The 21800-nt window shown below is 36.9% G+C and overlaps 3 protein-coding genes across 3 annotated transcripts; all 3 read left to right on the top strand.

Moving 5' to 3' along the window:
* The first annotated feature begins 9992 nt into the window (after window positions 1-9992).
* On the top strand, window positions 9993-11462 carry LOC113735981 (putative disease resistance protein RGA4). Its single transcript, XM_027262937.1, has 2 exons — window positions 9993-10310; window positions 10410-11462. The coding sequence occupies exons 1-2, from the start codon at window positions 9993-9995 to the stop codon at window positions 11460-11462; spliced, it is 1371 nt and encodes a 456-aa protein (XP_027118738.1).
* A 48-nt stretch (window positions 11463-11510) lies between these two features.
* Window positions 11511-12560, top strand: LOC140037995 (putative disease resistance protein RGA3). Its single transcript, XM_072083181.1, has one exon. The coding sequence runs from the start codon at window positions 11511-11513 to the stop codon at window positions 12558-12560; it is 1050 nt and encodes a 349-aa protein (XP_071939282.1).
* A 4110-nt stretch (window positions 12561-16670) lies between these two features.
* Window positions 16671-17843, top strand: LOC113735980 (uncharacterized). The gene is made up of 3 exons (XM_027262936.2): window positions 16671-17181; window positions 17320-17507; window positions 17598-17843. Exons 1-3 carry the CDS (start codon window positions 16671-16673, stop codon window positions 17841-17843), a joined length of 945 nt encoding a protein of 314 aa, XP_027118737.2.
* Window positions 17844-21800: the final 3957 nt, after the last annotated feature.

Genomic DNA, 21800 nt, shown 5'->3' with positions numbered 1-21800 from the left:
TCAATCAATAGTTTTAGATTTCTTTTCTTAGCTCCTTCGCATGGTTGTTCTCCATTAATGGAGGACTAACCTCTTAATTCTAGTCAAGGGGACAACTGACGATTTGGTTCGACAATTATTGTGAGATCGAATCTGTTTTTAATTATTTTCTTCATTTATTGGTATTTATATGTTCCCTGATTTTAATTGTTATAGCCTTTTGTATGATTGATTAGTGCGCAATAATTAATTATTCATATAGGCTATTTTCCTAAATAGAGGTAATTGAATCCGTAATTGTTCGTTATCTCTATCTTAGGAGCAACTGGCGTAATTTGGGTTTTTTTGGGTTAGAGAAATAGCTAACGGTCGTACCTTAGCAATCGATAAATTAAGGAAGGGTTGGTTGTTTAGCGCGTGCGAGACAAGTATAACCAATCTATTAATAAATGTTGGATTTACCTGTGAATCAATGATCAGTTGCATGAACCATTTCTGAAGTGTACCCTTGGCTAGAGTTTTCCCTTAATTATTTCTCTTAATCAATTATTTTCTGCAGTTAACTTATTTAGTTAGCATTTAATCCAAAACCCCCCATACTTTGAACTCTAGAAGAAACGAATTATCCCTAGTTCCTGTGGATTCGACCTTACTCACCGCTATATACAAAATTTGTATTTTTCTCGAGTTGGTATTTATTATTGTACAGGTTCGGCACCTGTCAAATTGTGGGCTCGAGATTAAGGAAAGTCGTGATTTGGAAACGCACCTGAATCTCAACAGGGATTTCACTGGAACCAATAGAAGTATTTCATTGATGAGCTTGTCAGGAACATGGCCTGGATTTTCTTCTGGATCTGGTTCGTAACTTTGGCTTCAATTCTCCATCATTGATTGGTATTTGCTTTCTAGGTAAGATTTGACACTTGAGGCTGCGAGCTGGAAAGACCTAATATAGTCTGTCTTAGATTTATTGAGAGAAAAAAGACCTTTTTTTTTGTGTTCATATTTGGTTTCCCTCTCTATTTTTGTTTTGATGACGATTTCATGGTTGACTCAAAAGAGGACGATTTCTGGTAGTTTTGATGCTGCAAATGAGAAAACTTGTTTCATGAGCTCCGTCTTGTTCTCTTCATTTGCTGTAATATATGTTGTCAATGAATAAATATGCACTAGAGGTCGGATCTAGAAATTTTAATTTGATGGACGGAAATAAGTATGCGTATAAGCTATCAAATCAAGATAAGAGTTATTATCACTTTATTTTCTTAAACTATATTACTACTATCAATTATATCATCTAATGTTATATTTTAATTACTTTACCTCATAGATAATTCAACTCAGCATGTTAATAAATTTTGAACAAAAATACTTTTCTATTTTAATACATGTTTGCTGTAATACATGTTATCAATGAATAAATATGGACAGGATTAGAAATTTTAATTTGAGGGACCGAAATAGATAAGCATATAAACTTTCAAATCAATATAATATGTTTTGAAACTTTTTGAAGGGACAAATAACTTTAAATACATAAGATTTGTTTTCAAAATTATCAAAAATTTAAAGGGAGAAAATATGAATATCTAGAACTTGGGGCGCGGTGGCCCCTCCGCGTCCCGCGCTAGTTCCGGCCTTGCTAGAGAGCGCTTTCAACTTGTGGACGAGCGTCCCCTCAATTCCTCAAATTCCCTAGAGTTTTAACTCTTGGTATGAGTTTTGGAAGGTTATTGGAGTAATGTAGACATTTAACTTTAAGGTATTGGTTATAGGGATAATTTTTTTTTTCTTTTGAAGAAATGGTCAATTTGGTCTTTAAACATTTTTTTAGTGTCTTTAGTCCCTAACTTTTATTTCTGAACAATTTGGTACTTGAACTTATTTTACAGTTTCATTTTAAGGACCTCTGCAATGGCACAACTACATAAAACCCATCTAGCTCTTAATTGATTAATTAAATAGAGTATTATAAGGAATATCACTCACAAGACTATAATAAAACAAGTAAATCGTGTAAAAAAATCACCAGATAAAATTTTTTTAAAATTTAATCTTGTGATTTTTTACATGATTTACTTAATTTATTACAACTCTTGAGTGACATTCTCAAAATACCACTATTTAGTTGATTAATTAGGAGTCAAATCGGTTTTAAGCGGTGGCACCGTCACAGAGGTCCTTAATTCGAATTTTAAAATACGTTCATGAATTAAATTGGTTAGAAATAAAAGTTAGGAACTAAATCGGCAATAGAAAAAAATTTTAAGGACATGACCATTTTCCCAAAATTTTTAAGCAAATTTCTTTCTTACGTGTGCATAGATCCTACTCTCACACTAGTTTGTTTATAGATCAGAATATATACCACACAAGGAAGAAAATTCAATGGGATGGATATTGGCGATAAACAAGAGTGGGAACAAATTTCTTGGAGAATACTCTCGTATATCTACTTTAAACGAAAGGAGAAACCAATTATGTTCCTGAACTTAAATTGTTTGGAAGGAGGGGGAGGGAAGAAGGAAGAAGAGGAAGACATTTGAATCCTAATTCTCGGACATGGAACAAAGACTCTTTATTCTCCAGCCAAAACCAACTCCAAACGGTCTAGAATCAGTATTATTTATTTGTTCGATCCAATTACCAAGCCCAGCTGATCTCCTGTGATAGGAGTCTGGCTGCCCCTGACCTTCAGAACGAAATCGCTTGATTATAATTTTTCGCTCTCAGAATGTACAACAACTCATTTGCAGTCAAAGATTATTCTTGTTGATTTGTCAAGCAGCAGCTGCAGCCGCAATTCTTGACTTTGGATGGCAGAATTTTGCATCCCACATCAAACAATGGCAAGGAGAAGTCGGCTGCTGAAGGCTATAAATATAGGGGCCTTCGATTAGTTTCAATTGCACCACTCAAGAGAGTTATATGGGTTATTACCTTCTTGAGTCATCTAGCCCATTTAGTCAAATATTTTAGGCTCTCTTGTTTTGAGTTTAGGAATATTTTCTAAACTCTTTTGTAAGTGCCTTATTAGTCTAGGAACTACTTTCCTACGATTTTTGTATTTCTTTTTCATAATAGAAATATTGCTCCTTCCTCGCCCGTGGACGTAGGTCAATTTGACCGAACCACGTAAATCTTCTGTGTCTTTTATTTGCTTTGTTATCCTTCTTTATATGGTCGGTTTTACCGCCTAATTATTATATGGCCGGTATCTACCGCCTATCTATTATATGGTCGGTTATACCGTCTACTTTGTTCTAACTTGAATTTGTCTATTTCGTGGGCCACCCCTAACAAACTGGTATCAGAGTTGGTTATTATATTTTGCAAGACAGGTTCATCTGGTGGGGCCCGTTCATCTGGTAGGGCTCGTCCATCCTGTGGGGCCCACTCATCCTGTGGGGTCCGTTTATCCTGTGGGGCCCGCTCACCTTGTGGGGTTCGTTTATCCCATGGGGCCCACTTATCTCGTGGGGCCCGCTCACCCTATGGGCCCACTCACGAGACTTGCATATTTGTTTCACCAGTTTTTTGAGACAAATTTCAGGTTACAGATTTTGTGGCAACAATGACGATAACAAAGACGGTTGTCGAGAAATTCTACAGGAATGTCAACTTCGGCATGTGACAGCTCAAGATGGAGGCCATTCTTGTTCAAGACGGAGTTGATCTAGCGATTCATGGAATCGAGAGCAAACCAGAAGATGTAAAGGATGCGGATTTCGCTGATATGGATAAGAAGGCTAGGTCCAGCATAATTTTGAATCTCTCCGATGAGGTATTGCGTGAGGTAACAACGGAGACTTCGGCCAAGGCTATGTGGGACAAACTTAAGGCCTTGTATATGAAGAAGACAGTCGAAAATCGGCTATATTTGAAGCAGAGTTTGTACATGCTTCGGATGTCTGAAGGTACATCTATATTCTCCTATCTTGATAAATTTGATTCCATTATTATGGATTTGGAGAATATAGATTCAAAAATTGATGATGAAGATCAGACCCTATTACTTTTGTGTTCCCTTCCCCAGTCCTTTAAGCATTTCGGTGATATTATGATTTATGGAAAGGAAACAATCTCGTATTGGGAAATTAAATCCGCATTAAAATCTAAAGAGCAGATAGATAGAGATATTACTGGGAAAACTAGTGGGAGTCAAGCCGATGGCTTGTTTGTTCGGGGTAGATCTGAAAGGAAAAACACAGAAAATAGAAGTAAATCCAAATCCAGACATAAAAATGTGGTGTGCAACTATTGTAAAAAGAAGAGCCATATTATCTCTGATTGCTTTAAATTGAAAAATAAAGAAAAGCAAAAAAGAAAATTTGTTGAGAAAAATACAAAAATCACCGAGGTTAGTATTGCCGTTGATGAGAATGATAGAACCATTTTCTATGCAACAGAAAATAATTTTAGGTCTAACAATGAGTGGATTTTAGATTCGGGTTGTTCGTATCATATGTGTCCCAATAGGGACTGATTTTCAACATATGAATCAATTGAAAGTGGAGTTGTCTTAATGGGTAATAACGTCGTTTGTAAAGTTGTTGGTAAAGGTACAATCCGAATTAAAATGTACGATGGTATTGTGAGAACGCTCACAAATATTAGACATATTCCAAATTTGAAGAAAAATCTCATCTCTTTGGGTACTCTTGAGTCTATTGGGTGCAGGTATTCAGGTGGAGACGGAGTTCTTAAAATCACTCGAGGAGCTCTTGTTGTTATGAAAGTACACAAATCTGGTACTTTGTATATTTTGCAGGGATCTACTGTTATAGGTTCTGTTGCTGTTTCAACATCATCTTTGTCAGATACAGACATCACCAAATTATGGCATATGCGTTTGGGGCACATGAGCGAAAAAGGTTTGGACATACTGAGCAAAAGAGGACTTCTTTGTGGACAAAGTATCGGGCCATTGGAATTCTGTGAACATTGTATTTTTGGGAAGCAGAAAAGAGCCAGCTTCAGTTCACCAGCAATTTACAAGACAAAAGGTACTCTTGATTACATTCATTCAGATCTATGGGGTTCTTCTCGTGCTCCTTCTAAAGATGGTGCCAGATATATGTTGACTTTCATTGATGATTATTCAAGGAAAGTTTGGGTCTATTTTCTTAAGCATAAAAATGATGTTTTCCTAACTTTCAAACAATGGAAAGTTTTGATTGAGAAACAAACAGGAAAACATGTTAAGCGGTTGAGAACAGATAATGGCATGAAATTTTGTGAAGGTGAATTTAATGAATTTTGTAAGAATGAAGGAATTGTTCAGCATCACACGGTCAGGATGACGCCTCAACAAAATGGTGTGGCCGAACGTATGAACAGAACGCTTTTGAAGAGAGCAAGATGTATGATCTCCAATGCAGGGTTGACAAACGACTTTTGGGCAGCGGCGATCAATATGGCCTGTTATATTATCAACCGTTCTCCTTCTGCATCTTTTGATTTCAAAATTCCTGAGAAAGTTTGGTCAGGTACTCCTGCTGATTACTCCAATTTAAAAGTTTTTGGATGTCCAGCATACATGCACGTGAATCATGAAAAATTGGAGTTTAGGGCTAAAAAGTGCATTTTTCTTGGGTATGCTTTTGGGGTGAAAGGATACAGATTATGGTGTCCTGATCCCAAATCCCCAAAATTTGTAATCAGTAGAGATGTTACTTTTGATGAATTATCTATGTTATCTTCCAAGAAAGAGTCGTCTAGTTCTTGTACTACTGATAGTACACAGAAGCAGATGGAGCTTGATATTGGCAGTTCTGGTCCTTCTCAATCCAAATCTTCTATTCAGCAAGTGCCAGTAGATGCACATGAGTCTACTGTTGAAGATAGTTCAGAAGAAAAGGAGTATTCCATAGCCAGAGATAGACAAAGAAGAGACATTCGACCACCACAAAGATATGCAAATTTAGTTGCATATGCTTTGTCTGTTGCAGAAGAAACTGATACAGTTGGTGAGCCTTCCACCTATTCAGAAGCAGTTTCTTGTGATGATTCTAGAAAGTGGATGATTGCGATGAATGAAAAAATTGAATCTCTTCATCAAAATGAAACTTGGGTTCTTGTAAAGACGTCGTCAGCTAAGAAAATTATTGGTTGCAAGTGAATTTTCAAGAAAAAGGAAGGTATTCCAGGGGTTGAAGATGTAAGGTATAAAGCACGATTGGTTGCAAAGGGCTATAGTCAGGTACAAGGTGTTGATTTTAATGATGTATTCTCACCTGTTGTTAAACATAACTCTATTCGTGGTTTACTTGCTTTAGTTGCCATGCATGATTTAGAGTTAGAGCAGTTTGATGTTAAGACAGCTTTCTTGCATGGCGAACTTGAAGAACAAATTTATATGAGACAACCCCAGAGTTTTGAGATTGAAGGTAAGGAAGACCATATTTGCTTGTTGAAGAAATCCTTATATGGATTGAAACAGTTTCCAAGACAATGGTATAAAAGATTTGATTCCTTTATGTTGGGTCATGGTTATTTGAGAAGCATGTATGATAGTTGTGTTTATTTTCGGAAGTTAAATGATGGTTCTTTCATTTATTTGCTACTTTATGTTGATGACATGCTCATTGCTGCCAAGAATTTGTCAGAAATTCACACTTTGAAACTGCAGTTAAATAGTGAATTTGAAATGAAAGATTTGGGAGCAGCTAAGAAAATTCTTGGCATGGATATTAAGCGAGATCGAGGAGTAGGGAAGTTGTTTTTGACCCAGAAAAATTATCTTGAGAAAGTCTTGGAGCGTTTTGGCATGAAAGATACTAAACCAGTATCTACTCCTCTTGCTAGCCATTTTCGGCTATCTGCTGCTCAATCACCACAATCAGATGAAGAGAAAGATTATATGGCATGGGTTCCTTATTCCAGTGCAGTCGGCAGTGTTATGTATGCAATAGTTTGTACTCGTCCAGATATTGCACAAGCAGTCAGTGTTGTTAGCAGATATATGTCTTGCCCTGGTAAAGCACATTGGCAGGCTATGAAATGGATTCTCAGATACTTGCAAGGTACTTCAAATGCATGTTTGGAGTTTGGAAGAAATAATAACACTTTGGTTGGTTTTGTAGATTCGTACTACGCTGGAGATCTTGACAGAAGAAGATCACTTTCAGGCTATGTATTTTGCATTGACGGTTGTGCTGTTAGTTGGAAAGCTACTCTACAACCTGTCGTAGTTTTGTCTACTATAGAAGCAGAATATATGGCTATAACCGAGGCAATCAAAGAAGCCTTTTGGTTGAAGAGTTTATTTAGCGAGTTAAGTCTATATCAAGGTGTTACTGATATTTACTGTGATAGTCAAAGTGCCATACACTTGACTAAAGATCAGATGTATCATGAGAGGACGAAACATATTGATGTAAAGTATCACTTCATTGGAGATATCATTGCTGAGAGAAAAGTCCTTATTCAGAAAATCAATACTAAGGACAATCTAGCCGATATATTTACGAAACCTCTTCCAGTTTACAAGTTCAAGCAGTGCTTGGACTTGGTTGGTATTCGTTGTCGGTGACTTAGGCCCATTGGGGCTTATGTGGAGAAGGTGGAGCAATTTTACCATTGTCGATAGTGGAACTAAAATTATGCCAATGTGGAGATCTGTTGATTTGTCAAGCCGCAGCTGTAGCCGCAATTCTTGACTTTGGATGGCAGAATTTTCCATCCCACATCGAATAATGGCAAGGAGAAGTCGGCTGCTGAAAGTTATAAATATAGGGGCCTTTGATTAGTTTCAATTGCACCACTCAAGAGAGTTATATGGGCTATTACGTTCTTGAGTCATCAAACCCATTTAGTCAAATATTTTACACTCTCTTGTTTTGAGTTTAGGAATATTTTCTAAACTTTTTTGTAAGTGCCTTATTGGCCTAAGAACCACTTTCCTACGGCTTTTGTATTTCTTTTTTATAGTAGAAATATTGCTCCTCCCTCGCCCGTGAACGTTGATCAATTTGACCGAATCACGTAAATCTTCTGTGTCTTTTATTTGCTTTGTTATCCTTCTTTATATTGTCGGTTTTACCACTTAATTATTAAATGGCCGGTATCTACCGCCTATCTATTATATGGTCGATTATACCGCTTACTTTGTTCTAACTTGAGTTTGTCTATTTCCTGGGCCAGCCCTAACAATTCTCGCTCATTATGTGTAGTGTATTAGTAGGTTTTTTTGTTGAATTTCCAGGTTTTGGTTACAAGGTGGAGGAGGGGGTCCTTACCAAGCTTTTAGCCGGATTGGATAATTCAGTTACGAATTTTGGTTTGACTGTTATCTCTCCAAAAGTGAGTGAAAGTGGATTCATTCTCTAATTCATGACAATTTGGATAATAGTTTTCGTTCTTCTGTAAAGGACAATTCTTGAAATTGGACAGGAAAGATTGAAATCTATACCAAGAAATTATTCCTCAAATGCCAAAAAAAAAAAAAAGCTATTCAGATGGTTCAGTAATAATAGGCTTCCCTTGCTTTCTCAGCTTGGCCACATTTTCTTTCATGGCTTCCTTCCTCCTCTTACTTGCTAGAACTTTGGCCGTTAGGCCGCTCACATTGGGGTCCTTTTTCTCCTCCGGCGGAGGTGGTGGTGCCCTTCTAGCAGCAGCACTTGCACTTTTTTCAGCCGAGTTCAAGCCTAGCACTGCACCAACCAAACCAAATGCAAGACTTCTGCATGACAGAAAAAACCCCCATGATTCAAGAAGATGTCCATATCCCTAAACTGGTAGTACTTCTTTTCTGTTCCTGTGTCTTTTTTTTTACAGAGAAGTGATGAAAGTAAAGCATTCTTGGAAACTTATACACATAGATTAACTATTGTTAGGCATTGTAACTGAGTCAATCTATCATTTTCGCGTAGATAAGATAGCAAATTTTGCTCAAACCAGCGAAGGCAAAGCCTAAGTGCCACTGAGAATTGGAAAAATCATTTAATAGTTGAACTCCATTTGACAATGTTGAAAAGTTTGGTTATTTCCAACATGCTAAGTTAGTTCATTTCCCTAGAGAAATTCGTGCTTAGGTTTTACTTCTATTTTCTTCTTTTAAAGAATGCATTAACTATCTAAACTACCATCACCAAGACCTGTATTTTTACTGGATATAAATCTTTAATTTTGGATAGAAGAACTTTATAATGGATTTTCTTTTGGCAGTGAAGGAACAGTTGGCTTTCATAACTGTCTAGGCAAAGGCATACAACATACAAGAAATAGAACCAAACTGCATTGTTTAGCAAACCTGCGGTAGAGAAGGTTAGGGCCTGGAGCTTGATCAGAACCACGATGAAATGCAGAAACTCTAGGGAAACTCAGCGACTGAGTAGCATTACTCTGCTTTGATCTCATTGAAATTGGAATTGCTGTAGTTGCTGGTGCTGTTTGGGTTAAAAATGAATGGGCCACAATTTTGAATCACCTGTTAATTATGTTTGAATCCAGATGAATTGACATTTTCTTTTAAAGTCCTCTGTGAAGCACGGAAAGAACTGCAAAATGGATGTCTTGTTACTTGTCTTGAAAATACCTTTTAAAACGCTACTAATGTTTTTGTACAACTTGTATGCAAATTTTTTGCTTTTGTATCAAACTTTGGGCCTGTTTGGCAAATAAGTTTTTAGTCAAGTTTATCTTCTACAAGTTTTTTAATAACTTTAACTACAGTAATATTAAAAAATTTCTCAAAATTTTTAAATTATACATTTCAAAATATTTAAAAATTTACACACTTTAAAAATTTTTCTTACAATTTTTACAGTAAGTTATCGTAAAATTTTAAATAAACACCTAAAAAACTTATTTGTGTGGGACCTTTATTCCCCATAAGTAGTTAAACACGTTAAGCTGCAGAACAGGAGTCAAGAAAGTTGCCATTGGATAGCTGTGGGTCTAAGCAATTACTAACTGTTTACTCATAAACTTGTCAACCATTTTCTCCAACCAAGTCTTCCACCACTTTTTTCCTCTTAGTTTGTTTAGGCTCGCAAGGAAGCAAAATGGCTGAGCTAGCTGTGCTTAGTGCCTCGGTGAAGGCCATTGTACACGGTCCGCTGGATAAGGTGATTTCTTTAGTCAACAAAGAATTTAGCCTGATCTACGGCTTCAAGAAAGATCTTGAAAAGCTGAGAGGATCACTGGTCATGATACAGGCCTTCTTGCGAGATGCTGAGAGACGACCAGTTGGAGAAGAAGCTGTAAAACTGTGGTTGCAGAAACTTGAAGGCGTGGCTTATGATGCCGATGATGTATTGGATGAGATGAACTACAAAATTCTCCAACACAAAGTAAAGCTACAGAAGAAAGTGGAAAGCAAGGTAAAAATCTTCAGCGTGCTCTCAAATCCCTTTTCTTTTAAAAGGGAATTGGCTGGTAAACTCAAGGACATAAATACAAACTTGAAAAGGATTAATTAGGAAGCATATGAGTTTGGCCATCAGTTCCATATCAGAGATGTGGATGCATATTCTGCTGCTGGTGCTGTGTTTTCTCATTCCATAGCAAGAAGCAGAGAGACTGACTCAGTAAGTGTTGATCCTAATGTTCTGGGAAGAGATAATGATAAATCTGATTTAGTGAAAACATTGATGAGATCAAGGGATGAAGTTGTTTCAGTTATTCCCATTGTGGGAATGGGTGGATTGGGGAAAACAACTTTAGCTCGGTTAATATACAATGATGAAAGAATTAAGAACTACTTTGATGCAAGAATTTGGGTTTGTGTATCTGAAAATTTTGATGTAACTAAGCTTTTTGCCATGATGCTCGAATCATTGACACAATCACATGTTGAAGTACAGGGTAGGGAAGCCATAGTGAAAAACCTTCAAAAGGCTATAGGGGTTGGAAGATATCTTCTCATACTAGATGATGTTTGGAATGATAAAGCTGATAAATGGGGTGATTTTAAAAGATCAATGGAAGGGATCAACACAACCAAGGGAAATAGCATTGTTGTGACTACACGTAGTGAACAAGTAGCTTCAATTGTTGCGACGCTACCCCAACATTTCCTTAGAAAGTTATCTGAAGAAGATTGTCTGTCAATATTGAAAGCTAGAGCATTCCCAGGAGGAGAAGCTCCAAGGGAATTGGACACCATAGGGAAGAAAATTGCAGCCAAGTGTCAAGGTTTACCATTAGCAGCAAATCTGGTAGGAGGAATTTTACGCAACAAGGGGAAATCTGAGTGGATGTTAATTTTGAATGAAGGCCTTTCTCAAGTAAATGGAGATGAAAATGGAAGTAGTATCTTGCAAATACTGAAGTTGAGCTTTGATCATTTGCCAACTCCTGCTGCTAAAAAATGCTTTGCTTATTGGTCAATCTTTAACAAGGATTTCAATTTGAAAAAGGAACAAGTGGTTCAACTATGGATGGCAGAAGGATTTTTGTATTCCAATCAAGGAAGTGATGTGATGGAGAAAACGGGGATAAAGATTTTCCACCTTTTACTGCAAAACTGCTAACTTCAAGATGTGGAGAAGGATATATATGATAATGTCATTAGCTGTAAGATGCATGATTTTGTGCATGATCTTGCAAGTTCTGTTTCAAGTGCCAAAAGCAGATGCTTCGCATTGAGCACATTGAGTGAAGCACCACAAAATCTGCTGGAAGAAAAGGCAAGAAATCTGCGCACGTTGTTCTTGAAATATGATGTTTCTCACCAAGTATTGCTAGAGTTTGTACTCTTGCGTGTACTAAATTTGGAGGGTGCAGATCTTGTTAAGGAACTGCCCTCCAAAATCAACAAGCTAACACATTTAAGATATCTTGATGTGTCAGGAACCCAAATTAAGGTTCTGCCAAACTCCATTTGCAAGTTGTATAATTTGCAAACTCTGAGGGCCCTCCATCTACATGGTTCTATCGATAAGTTTCCACAAAATTTTCATAACTTGATCAGCTTGAGACACCTTCATTTTTACTTTCCTGAAAGATTTCAAATGCCATTTGGGATAGGAAAACTGACTGATCTTCAAACATTGTCATGCTTTAATGTGGATCAAGAGAAGGGCCATAGAATTAGCGAGCTGGGGTGCTTGAATAACCTTGGAGGTGAATTGAAGATACGCAATCTAGAACTGGTGAATGATGCAGAAGAAGCCAGAAGTGCAAATTTATCTGGAAAGCCAAATATCTACAAATTGGAATATTACTGGGGAACAAATAGACAAGGCGACAACCGGGACGAAAATGTACTGACAGGCCTCCAACCTCACCCAAATATAAAAAGCTTGAAGATAGAGAACTTCATGGGCAATGAGTTTCCTGTGTGGGCTATGAAAATGGCTGTCAAAATCGAGAATGCATGGTTATTACTTGAGAATTTGGTGGAGATAGAACTAGTCCAGTGTAAAAGATGTCAAAAAATTCCAATGCTCGGGCATTTACTATTTCTCCAGTGTCTCAGATTGCAAGGGCTTACTAATGTAAGAATTATAGCTCCTCCATCTTATGGAACTGATTACTACATTGGATCGAACTGTAGTAGTCTAGGTAGAGCCATATGGTTTCCAGCACTTGAAAATCTCTTTCTAGAGGAAATGATGAGCTTGGTATAATGGATTGATGTTCCAGATATGCCATCTTCAAGTACAACAGCATCAAGTGAAGTGAGCTTCTTCCCTCGCCTCCAAAAATTGATCATCAGGAATTGCCCGAATTTAAGGACCACTCCAAGAAAATTCCGTTGTCTCGCTAGTTTAAGCATAGCGGGTGATGGCAGCATCTTGCCATTGTCAAGCATATGTAGTAATGTTTTCACTCTTGAAAGACTACGCACATTTGGCCTGTCAGATCTAACATGTCTTACAGATTGTTTATTTCAAAACAATCCAAAGCTTGCACATTTTAACATGGGCTATTGCTCAAACCTGACAAATTTTGCTTCAAAATTGTCAGGCTGTGCCAATTCTCTTAAGATATTAGAGATTGAGCACTGCGATAGTCTGATTGAGTTACCACAAGGATTACACACCCTCCAGTCACTTGAGAGACTAACAATAAATGGATGTGGCAGTCTCAGATCTATACCAGTGCCAGAGTGCCAGGGCCAGGCCTTACTTCTCTTTGTAACTGGGAGTTTGCTGGTTGTCATGGATTGACCAACATCCCAGGAGAAGCATTGCAGTTTTGCACCTCTCTTGAGTATCTGTCGGTACAGAACTGCAATGAGCTTGTAGTTTTTCCAGTGGATTTGCAGAAGTTGCCTTCTCTCATTTGTCTAAGGATACGTCACTACCCCAAATTGGATATGGTGCCCATAGGTTTGTGTGGTCATACTAGGCTAAGGCAATTGTACATAGGTTGTTTCTTGGAGTTTGGTTCATTCCAAATCATTTTCAATGGCATTGAGCAAAATCTTTCAACCCTTATAGAACTAGAATTGTTTGGGTGTTCTGACTGGGATTCTCTGCCTGATTAACTTCAGTACCTCACATCTTTGAAACAACTGCGCATAGATGATTTTGGAGTTGAAACTTTGTCCAATTGGCTGGGGAATCTTTTCTCTTTCGAAACTCTGAGGCTGTTCAATTGCGAGAAACTGCATCAGCTGCCTTTCTTAGAGGCCATGAGCCATATGATCAAACTGAAGGAATTTACAATTACAAATTGTCCTCTGTTAAAAGCTAGTTGCATCCAGAGAAGCAACCCCAACAGCCAGTGGTCCAGGATTTCTCATATTCCCACAGTCGTAATGCATTAATTTCTTATTCAGTCCTTACCAAAAGCTATGGCTAATACCTTTGAAACTTTCTTGAACGTTCAGGTGAATGTTCAACTCTCTGAAATTTCCATTAAACTTCTATTTGGTTTCACTTCTAAAATTTGGCTATCTAATTTGTTACTTGGCATGTAGGATTCCTTGCATCTTTGGTTCTATATCGATCGGGGATCAGTGTATCAGGGGATCAGGGATTTTCTGTGCTAAAAAATAATCTATTTCAGGTGATTTCTTGGGCATGGCTTTTATGACTGCAAATTTGTTGAGTAGTAGGAACCAACAATTTATCGCCTCTTGCTTTTGCTGATTCTTATTTTCCATCTATTGCATGTCCTGTTTACCAAGTTAACTTATGACGAAAATCCTGTAAAGATAACCTGGCTAGTTCCTATTTAGCTTCAGGTGAAACTCATAAATCTAGAGAAAAAATGACTGCAAAACATAAAATCAATATCTGTTCTTGATAGTTCAAGCCATAGCAATATGAATCCTAAAAAGAGACACAGCAACCAAGAAATTCTGAAGACAAACACCACAACCAAAGTAAAAATCATGAAATTTCAGTTGAAGTTGAGCAGAATCCATCAGCTGATTAATTATAAGTTTAATTATATCCCCATTTCATTGAGAAATTTCAAGTTCTTTTTGCTTATGTGTGTGATCAGTGTCAATTTACTTTGCTGCAGTGGAATGATTATGTTCACCTTCCAGGGCCCTGATTCATCATGTCACAGGCTATTGGCACACCACCTATTTTGCTCAAATCTCCTGTACAAAATTCAAGATTTGCTCCTTGGTAGAATAGCTTTTATCATTCTGTGATTTTCTACTCCCAACAAAACTCTCAATTACAGAACTTTCTACACTTGCTAAAGTGAGCATGTAATGGCAGGCTTATTGGGAAGCATCGTAATCTGAAATTTCCCAACTGCCAAATGTATAAAAAAAAAAAGAAGTCTCTTTAAAAAATATAATGTTAAAAAACAGCTCAACAACTTGCTCTAAGAAGTACTCTGTTAAAATTCCATCAAACAGCATATCATAACAACTTTATTTCATCTGGCATTGATACAAATCAACAAGCATTTCCATTTTTTTTTAAAAAGCCAAAACAATGTCTGCAAGTATTACTGACTTAAGCCAAGAAAAGAAAAGCTTTAGCATTACATGCAAAAGAAAATATAAGATTGACAATAATTTTTTTTTAAAAAAAAGAGAGGTTACTGATATGATTGTGCCTAACAATTTGTTTAGAAACCACAATAATCAGTTCAAAGTTTGTGGAACCCTTGAAATTAAGCTAAGCTTCATTGTTTGCATATGATAAGATGAGTGGCATACAAATTCTTAATCTGATATAAAAATTTATAGACCTCTGGGAAATCTTAATGGTTGCAACTAGGGTAATAGTGTAAACGGATATTGAATTTCTTAAAGCAATACTGCATTTTCCCGTTAGTGTAGAATTTTTTTTTTAAAGGAAACTGCTATAGGTAGTTGATTTTAAATGTTAGAGTTAGAGTTAGAGTTACAAAAAGGGGACAATTTCAGAAACTTCCTCTGAGGTTTCTGACAGTCTCACTCACCTCCCCTGAAGTTTCGAAATTCCCATCTACCTCCCCTGTCAGATTATTGGGCCCCAAATATGATGTCATGGATGTTGAATTGACAGAAATATCCCTGCTGTTGAAGTAATATATTCTGATAATAGAATGAAATAATTAGTGAAAGTATCAATACATAAGATTAACTAACTTAACTGGAATTTGGATGCAAAATGAATTGCTAATTTCGGTTAAGAGAAAATGCGCCAAAAATAGGTGCCCAAACAAGGCTGTTGATGTGACAATGAGAGTTGACTGATCGTTTATTTGGGTGAGGAATAGACCTTCATCAGCCATACTGAGAATGAGAATAGCATTTGAGAGCTCCAGGAGAAGCGGGAGAGTTGAAGAAATTAAGTTCAAGAAATTGAGGTGAAGTATTGCTGGAAAGGGTGAAGTATTGCTGTTCTGAGAGCATCTGAAGCAAAACAAGGTTAGATACTACGTAGCTTATGGCTGAATAAGAGGTTACTAACCGTGTGGAAACTGAGCATGTCTTCTTATTTTCCTACATTAGCTCTGCGTGTCTGTTTGTGTTATTAATATGATCACCTGACAGTGTATACTGTATTTCTGGTTATATTAGTTATAAACTAGAATGTGTATTCATTCATATGTGATGGTGCTGTTTGTACGAATCATACAAAGTGGTTTGCATGAGGTCAGAGGAGTTACTCTAAGCTAGTATTATATGTTTGTATTCATTGAAGTTCATAAATGGTGATATCTGACCTTGTAGGATGGTGACTGGTGATGTTCATAACATTGTACTCCACTGTGGAAGGATAAAAGTTCAAATTCCTAATATAAATCCTCAAAATTACTCATTCATTAATCTACTGAATGATGTCTCCGAGAAGGTATTACATGAAATGCCTGGAAATGTTAATCTTCTTGTACATATGACATGTGCAATACCTGGAACAGAAGGTTACATTGATGTGAATGATGATGAAGCTGTCCATGATATGTTCTGCGTGTATGAAGGTCAACTAGTTATAAACATAGAGGTGTTCAACATGGACATTATCCCAGCTGAACAACCTGAACACATAGAAATTCAGAACAAACATTTTGCCTTGGCTGATGATGAGTAGAATGTTTATAGAGTTGACAGTCAGGATGAGGGGGGGTATGGGGGTGAATCTAGCTCTGATGAATCATGGAAGCAAGGATTTGATGATGACAATGAGGATGATATAGGTGATGAGCTAATGGCACTGTCCGATACCAATAGCAGTGATGAAGAGTTTCCAGAGTTTTATGATCATGAAATTGGTGAAATTGTCAGATTCTAAATCTGAGCAAGAAATTGACTCTTTAAGAGAAGTGTTAAGAAAAAGATGTGGACTTACAATTCAAGAGAGGACATAGAATTCAAGAAGGGACAGCTATTCACTAATGTTGATGCCTTTAGAGCAGCACTGAAGGATTATGTGATCCAAAAAGGATTTCCCATCAAAAGGCCGAAGAATGAGAAAACCAGGTGTACTGCAATCTGTGATGTTGATAGATGTACTTGGAGGATTCATGCGTCTCCTGTAGCTGATTCAGTAACATTTATGATTAAATCATACACACCTGAACACACATGTGTGATGGATAACAAAAATCGTGAGGCCATCTCTGATTGGATGGCCAAGAAACTGATAGCTGTGATAAGAACCCATCCTCACCTGCCAAGAAAGGGCATTGAAGCTGAGATGCTAAAATATGGTGTGCATCCTAGCAAACAGCAAGTTTATAGAGCCAAACAAAAGGCAAGAGAAGAGATTGAAGGCACACATTCTGAATCATTTAGTAAACTGCAAAAGTATGCTGTGTTTCTAAGGCAACATAATCCTGGTAGTCTTTGTAAGATTTAGTATGATAGACCAAATCTACTAGTTGAACCAAGGTTCTTGAGACTTTTTATTAGTTTTAAAGGACAGAAAGATGGATTTTTAGCTGATTGTAGATCATTTGTTGGATTTGATGAATGTCATTTAAAAGGTAGTTTTGGTGGAGTATTGCTGACTGCTGTTGCATTGGATGCTAATAACAGCATATTTCCCATTGTATTTACTAATGCTGAGGTCGAAAACAAAGAGACTTGGAGATGGTTCTTTTATTTCTTTGAAGAATTCTTTGGACCATTCCATAACAATTCCCACTTAACTGTAATGAGTGATAGACAGAAGGTATTACTGGAACACTGAGCATGTTAAAATTTGGACAACCAACTGTGTAAATATATGTCTTTCTGCTGACTGGTTTTATTTTTATTGTAGGGGCTGAACCTTACATATGAAGAGCTACTCCCATCTGCAATTGGAAGATACTGTTGCAGGCATATTTGCAGTAACTTCAAGTATCAGTTTCCTAGAATATTGTTGACCAGTTTCTTTTGGCAGGCTGCTAAGAGTTATGATGCAATTGGATTTAGAGAAGCAATGCAGAGAATCAAGGACATGAATATAGAAGCATGGAGGTACTTATCCAAGATTCCAGTAGGCATGCATTCTCAACAGAATTGAAATGTGACCATGTCACAAACAACTTCACGGAATCCTTCAATGCATGGATTGGAGACTTAAGGGGCCAACCAATTCTGACACTTGTTGAGAGTTTGAGGAAAAAATTTATGAAGAAATTGCACAAAAGGTACTAGAAGGCTTGCACATGGACGTCTGCTATCCAAAAAAACATCACAGAAAAGCTCAAGAAAATTGCATTGCATTCTAGGAGATGTTCATTGCAGATGGCAAGTGATGACTTGTTTGAAGTTAGTGATGGTGACATAGCATTGATAGTGAGTTTGAACCAGAAGACATGTGACTGTGGAGCTTTCCAGTTGTCTAGACTCCCATGCAAGCATGCTGCACTTGGAATTATATACAGAAGACAAAAATTGGAGGCATATTGTGATCCTTGCTTCTCAACAGAAATGTATCTGAAGACATACAGTGGCATGATACATCCAATTCCTCACAAGAAGAGATGGCCTCCATTAATTGATATCACACCAAAAACTGTCCTTCCACCACCATTGAGAAGAGCTCTAGGTCGTCCAAGAGTTAATAGAAGGAGAGGGCTTGATGAGTCAAGCCAATCTGTTGCAAAAAGGTCAATTACTATGAGATATGGAAACTGCAAAGCTTTTGGCCATAATACTAGAACCTGTCAAAAAGCACTTGTGAGACAAAAGAACACAAGCAGCAGTGGCACTAACAAGGTTCAGTATAGTGATTTAATTGACAGCATTGAAATTGCTAAACGAGCTTGTAATTTGTTATCAATTTTCATGTCAGGTTACTCAATTTGCTAGAGGAAAGCCAGGAAGCGGAATTGCAAATATAGGGCTTGCAGGATCTGTTCTATGGGTTACAATTCTTTTAGATTCAGATACAGAATTTTCCTATGATGACAGGCCCCAAATTTGCTAATGCATAAGTGATTTCTGCAAGATCATGCTGATGGCAATGTGCATGTTGTGGTTTCTAGTCAAGGCAGCAACCCAAGTCCATCAACTCAAACACCTGCAATGAATGCTGACTTCAATTTGCAAACAGCAACGAATGCTACTAAGAGAAAGGTATTTGTTCCTTAATCCCTTTTAATTTCGGTGGCACTAATTTGGCTAATTTACATGCCTGTATATTAATACTCCCATCTACCAAAATTTCAGAGAGGGCGGCCTTCGAACAAATCCACACCATCTGCTGCATATAACCCCAAAACGAAAACTTCTACAGCAGCACCTCAACCAATTGCAGTTGAGCATACTGCTGCACTACATCCCAGTGGAAGTGCTCAAGTGCAAACAGTTGTCAACATCAATGCTTCAGCTTCTCATGATTCTCACAATGTCAGTAGCAACTTCACCTTTTAGTAGTATCTGATTAAGAGTCTTTTGTTATTTGGATGTCAGAGGACATGAATATCTGATCATGTGGTATTAACATTGGAGAAATGTGATATCTGATCTTTTGATGATCTCATTTTGGTATCTGAAAATTTGATATCTGATCTTTTGGAGAAATGTATCTTTTTGTATGAAACTGGATACCAGAAGGTGCCATTTGGCTGTTGTACATATAAATTCCACATAACTCAAAGCTTTTGTATCGCAGCAACTAAGTAGTATGAAATGGTTTCTCAACGGAAACTGAAGTTTCATTTGCAGTATTACTTCTAGACTTGGTTATTGTGTAATCAATGCTTGTGGTATTCAATAAGCAAAGCTGGAAGCTTATGTGCATAATCTGGTTCTTTACTATTATAAACCAGTACTCATTTAACCTCTTTTACAATCAACATAAACACATAAATAGCTAAAAATACAAGGTTCATTATAAGCAGTGCCATCACTATGGAGTTGGACTAGACAATGTTGCCAATCTGCACTTGATCTTCTCTTTGTATGATTGAATGTCTTTATGCTCTTTGGCTGCTCACTTCATCATCTTCAGACCCTTCGAACCACTGAAAGAATATCAACATAAAAACGTAAATAGCTATGAATAAGAGGTTCATTATAAGCAGCTATGGAGTTCAACTGCTCTACTTTGGCAAACTGCACTTGATTCTCCTTTTGCATGCTTGAACGTTGATCTGTTCTTTGGCTGCTCACTTCACCATCTTCAAACCTTTCGAACCACTGAAAGAATTTGCAATTTGAGTAGCAAAAATATAGCTTGTTTGGATTCCTTTTGCTCTCAGAAATTTTAATGCTTGCTTTCCTATGACAATGGCAATATCTGTTTCTTATTGAAAATGAAGTTGGAGAATTCCATGATGAATCTACCAGGCTTGAAGCTGCCATCTGCATCTGTTTGTAGCTAGTTCAGCTTATACTTGTATGAGCACTTTTGCAGAAATCTCAACCACAAACCAGCTTCTAGCCAAATGCTTTCTGTTGCAACTCCAGTGGGCAATTATATAGAGCTCCAAAGCAAGACTGCTCTACTTTTTACCGTTACAAACAAGGCCACAAAGAGCCATTGGCATGAAGCAGACAAAATTTCTTGTAGTCATCCTTGCCTTAATGCAAAGTTTCACATACACCCCCTCAAATTTCAAAGGAACTAGATAGCTTTTGTACTATTCAACATAAACATCCTCACTAATGACAATCTTGAGGGTAGAGGTGAAATTTCTTTATTTTCTCTCTCCTGATACATATTTTATATTCATTGTCAACCTCAATTGGGGTAAATCTGATACTATCTACTTAGTTTTAAGGAAGGTAGATGGAAATTTCGAAACTTCAGGGGAGGTGAGTGAGACTGTCAGAAATCTCAGGGGAGGTTTCTGAAATTATCCCTACAAAAAATTATCGACCAAATGCTCTAAAATAATATATAAAACTCAAGCTACTGTTTGGTTTTACAGTTCCTCTTTTTACAAGCAGGAGAATTGTGGGATTTAAGAAGCAAGAAGGGAGAATGTGGAATTTTGATCCAAGATTTCTAACTTTTCGGATAGTTTTATGGATCATTAAGATATAGTCTTCTAATAAGATGTTGGAATGCTATTAATTCCCCAAGCTCAGTACACCATATAGAAGGCGGGATGGGAAATAGGCAGTTTTACATCTATTATTAACATTGGATAACGAACAAGCTCTAATCCAATTTTGAGATGGAAAACTATATTCAAAATCTCATTAACTTTCAATTGTATTATCTGCTGGGGACGACCGCTCCGAGAATTCCTTCCACATATTCCTTCATAATCCAAAGATGTGTATAGTGACATAACCAATAATGTCATTTCTCCATAGATCTCATTCATCAAATTAAGGCCAACAATCTTCCCCTTTATAAGAAATATTTCCCATTTTTTCTTTTGGAGCTTCCAATTAACATAATAATTCTCCCCAACAGAACGACTTGTCCCAACAATCTTCAATAATTTTTCAAGAACTCGTGTTTCTACTATAAACATCAAAGCTAAGTTTGCCCCTTCATGATGTTACCATAATGACGAATTTGGAACGTGTTATAATCATCCTGTAGTGACTCTAGAAATAAATTATTAAGACATATTTGGAAAAATGTGGAAATCAAGGCTGTAAATTGAAATTAAAAAAAGTTTATAGGACTATTTGTAGTTATTTAAAGGGCAAATTTCACTTTACCCCCTGTGATTTAGCATTTTTTTTATATAACCCCCCTATGGTTTCAAAAGTTATACATAACCCCCTTATGGTTTGGATTAAAGTGTCAAAATGACGAGAATGATCATTTATAACGGCTTCACCTAAAATATCAAAATTACGCTTATGTAAAGTTAAAAATTATTTATTAACCAAGGGAGGTTATGTGTATATTTTAAAAATTATGAGGGGGTTATATGGTAAAGTATTAAACCATAAGAGGTTATATAGTAAAATATAAAAATTATACGGATTTAATGTGTCATGTATTTATAAGGGTAATTTCGATATTTTTAGAAGTTCCATTACGAGTGACTATTTCCGTCACTTTGAC

The sequence above is a fragment of the Coffea arabica genome, chromosome 3c (assembly GCF_036785885.1).
Source record: "Coffea arabica cultivar ET-39 chromosome 3c, Coffea Arabica ET-39 HiFi, whole genome shotgun sequence".
NCBI classification, from domain to species: Eukaryota; Viridiplantae; Streptophyta; class Magnoliopsida; order Gentianales; family Rubiaceae; genus Coffea; species Coffea arabica.
The sequence above is the reverse complement of the archived record's forward strand: the minus strand, read 5'-3'. Positions and strand labels throughout refer to the sequence as shown.

Coding starts and splice junctions, on each gene's coding strand:
- LOC113735981 (XM_027262937.1), top strand. CDS start 9,993: ATGGCTGAGCTAGCTGTGCTTAGTGCCTCGGTGAAGGCCATTGTACAC. Junction 10,311..10,409: donor AGAAGAAAGTGGAAAGCAAG/GTAAAAATCTTC, acceptor AGGATTAATTAG/GAAGCATATGAGTTTGGCCA.
- LOC140037995 (XM_072083181.1), top strand. CDS start 11,511: ATGCATGATTTTGTGCATGATCTTGCAAGTTCTGTTTCAAGTGCCAAA.
- LOC113735980 (XM_027262936.2), top strand. CDS start 16,671: ATGTGGACTTACAATTCAAGAGAGGACATAGAATTCAAGAAGGGACAG. Junction 17,182..17,319: donor ACATAATCCTGGTAGTCTTT/GTAAGATTTAGT, acceptor GTCATTTAAAAG/GTAGTTTTGGTGGAGTATTG. Junction 17,508..17,597: donor TAATGAGTGATAGACAGAAG/GTATTACTGGAA, acceptor TTTTTATTGTAG/GGGCTGAACCTTACATATGA.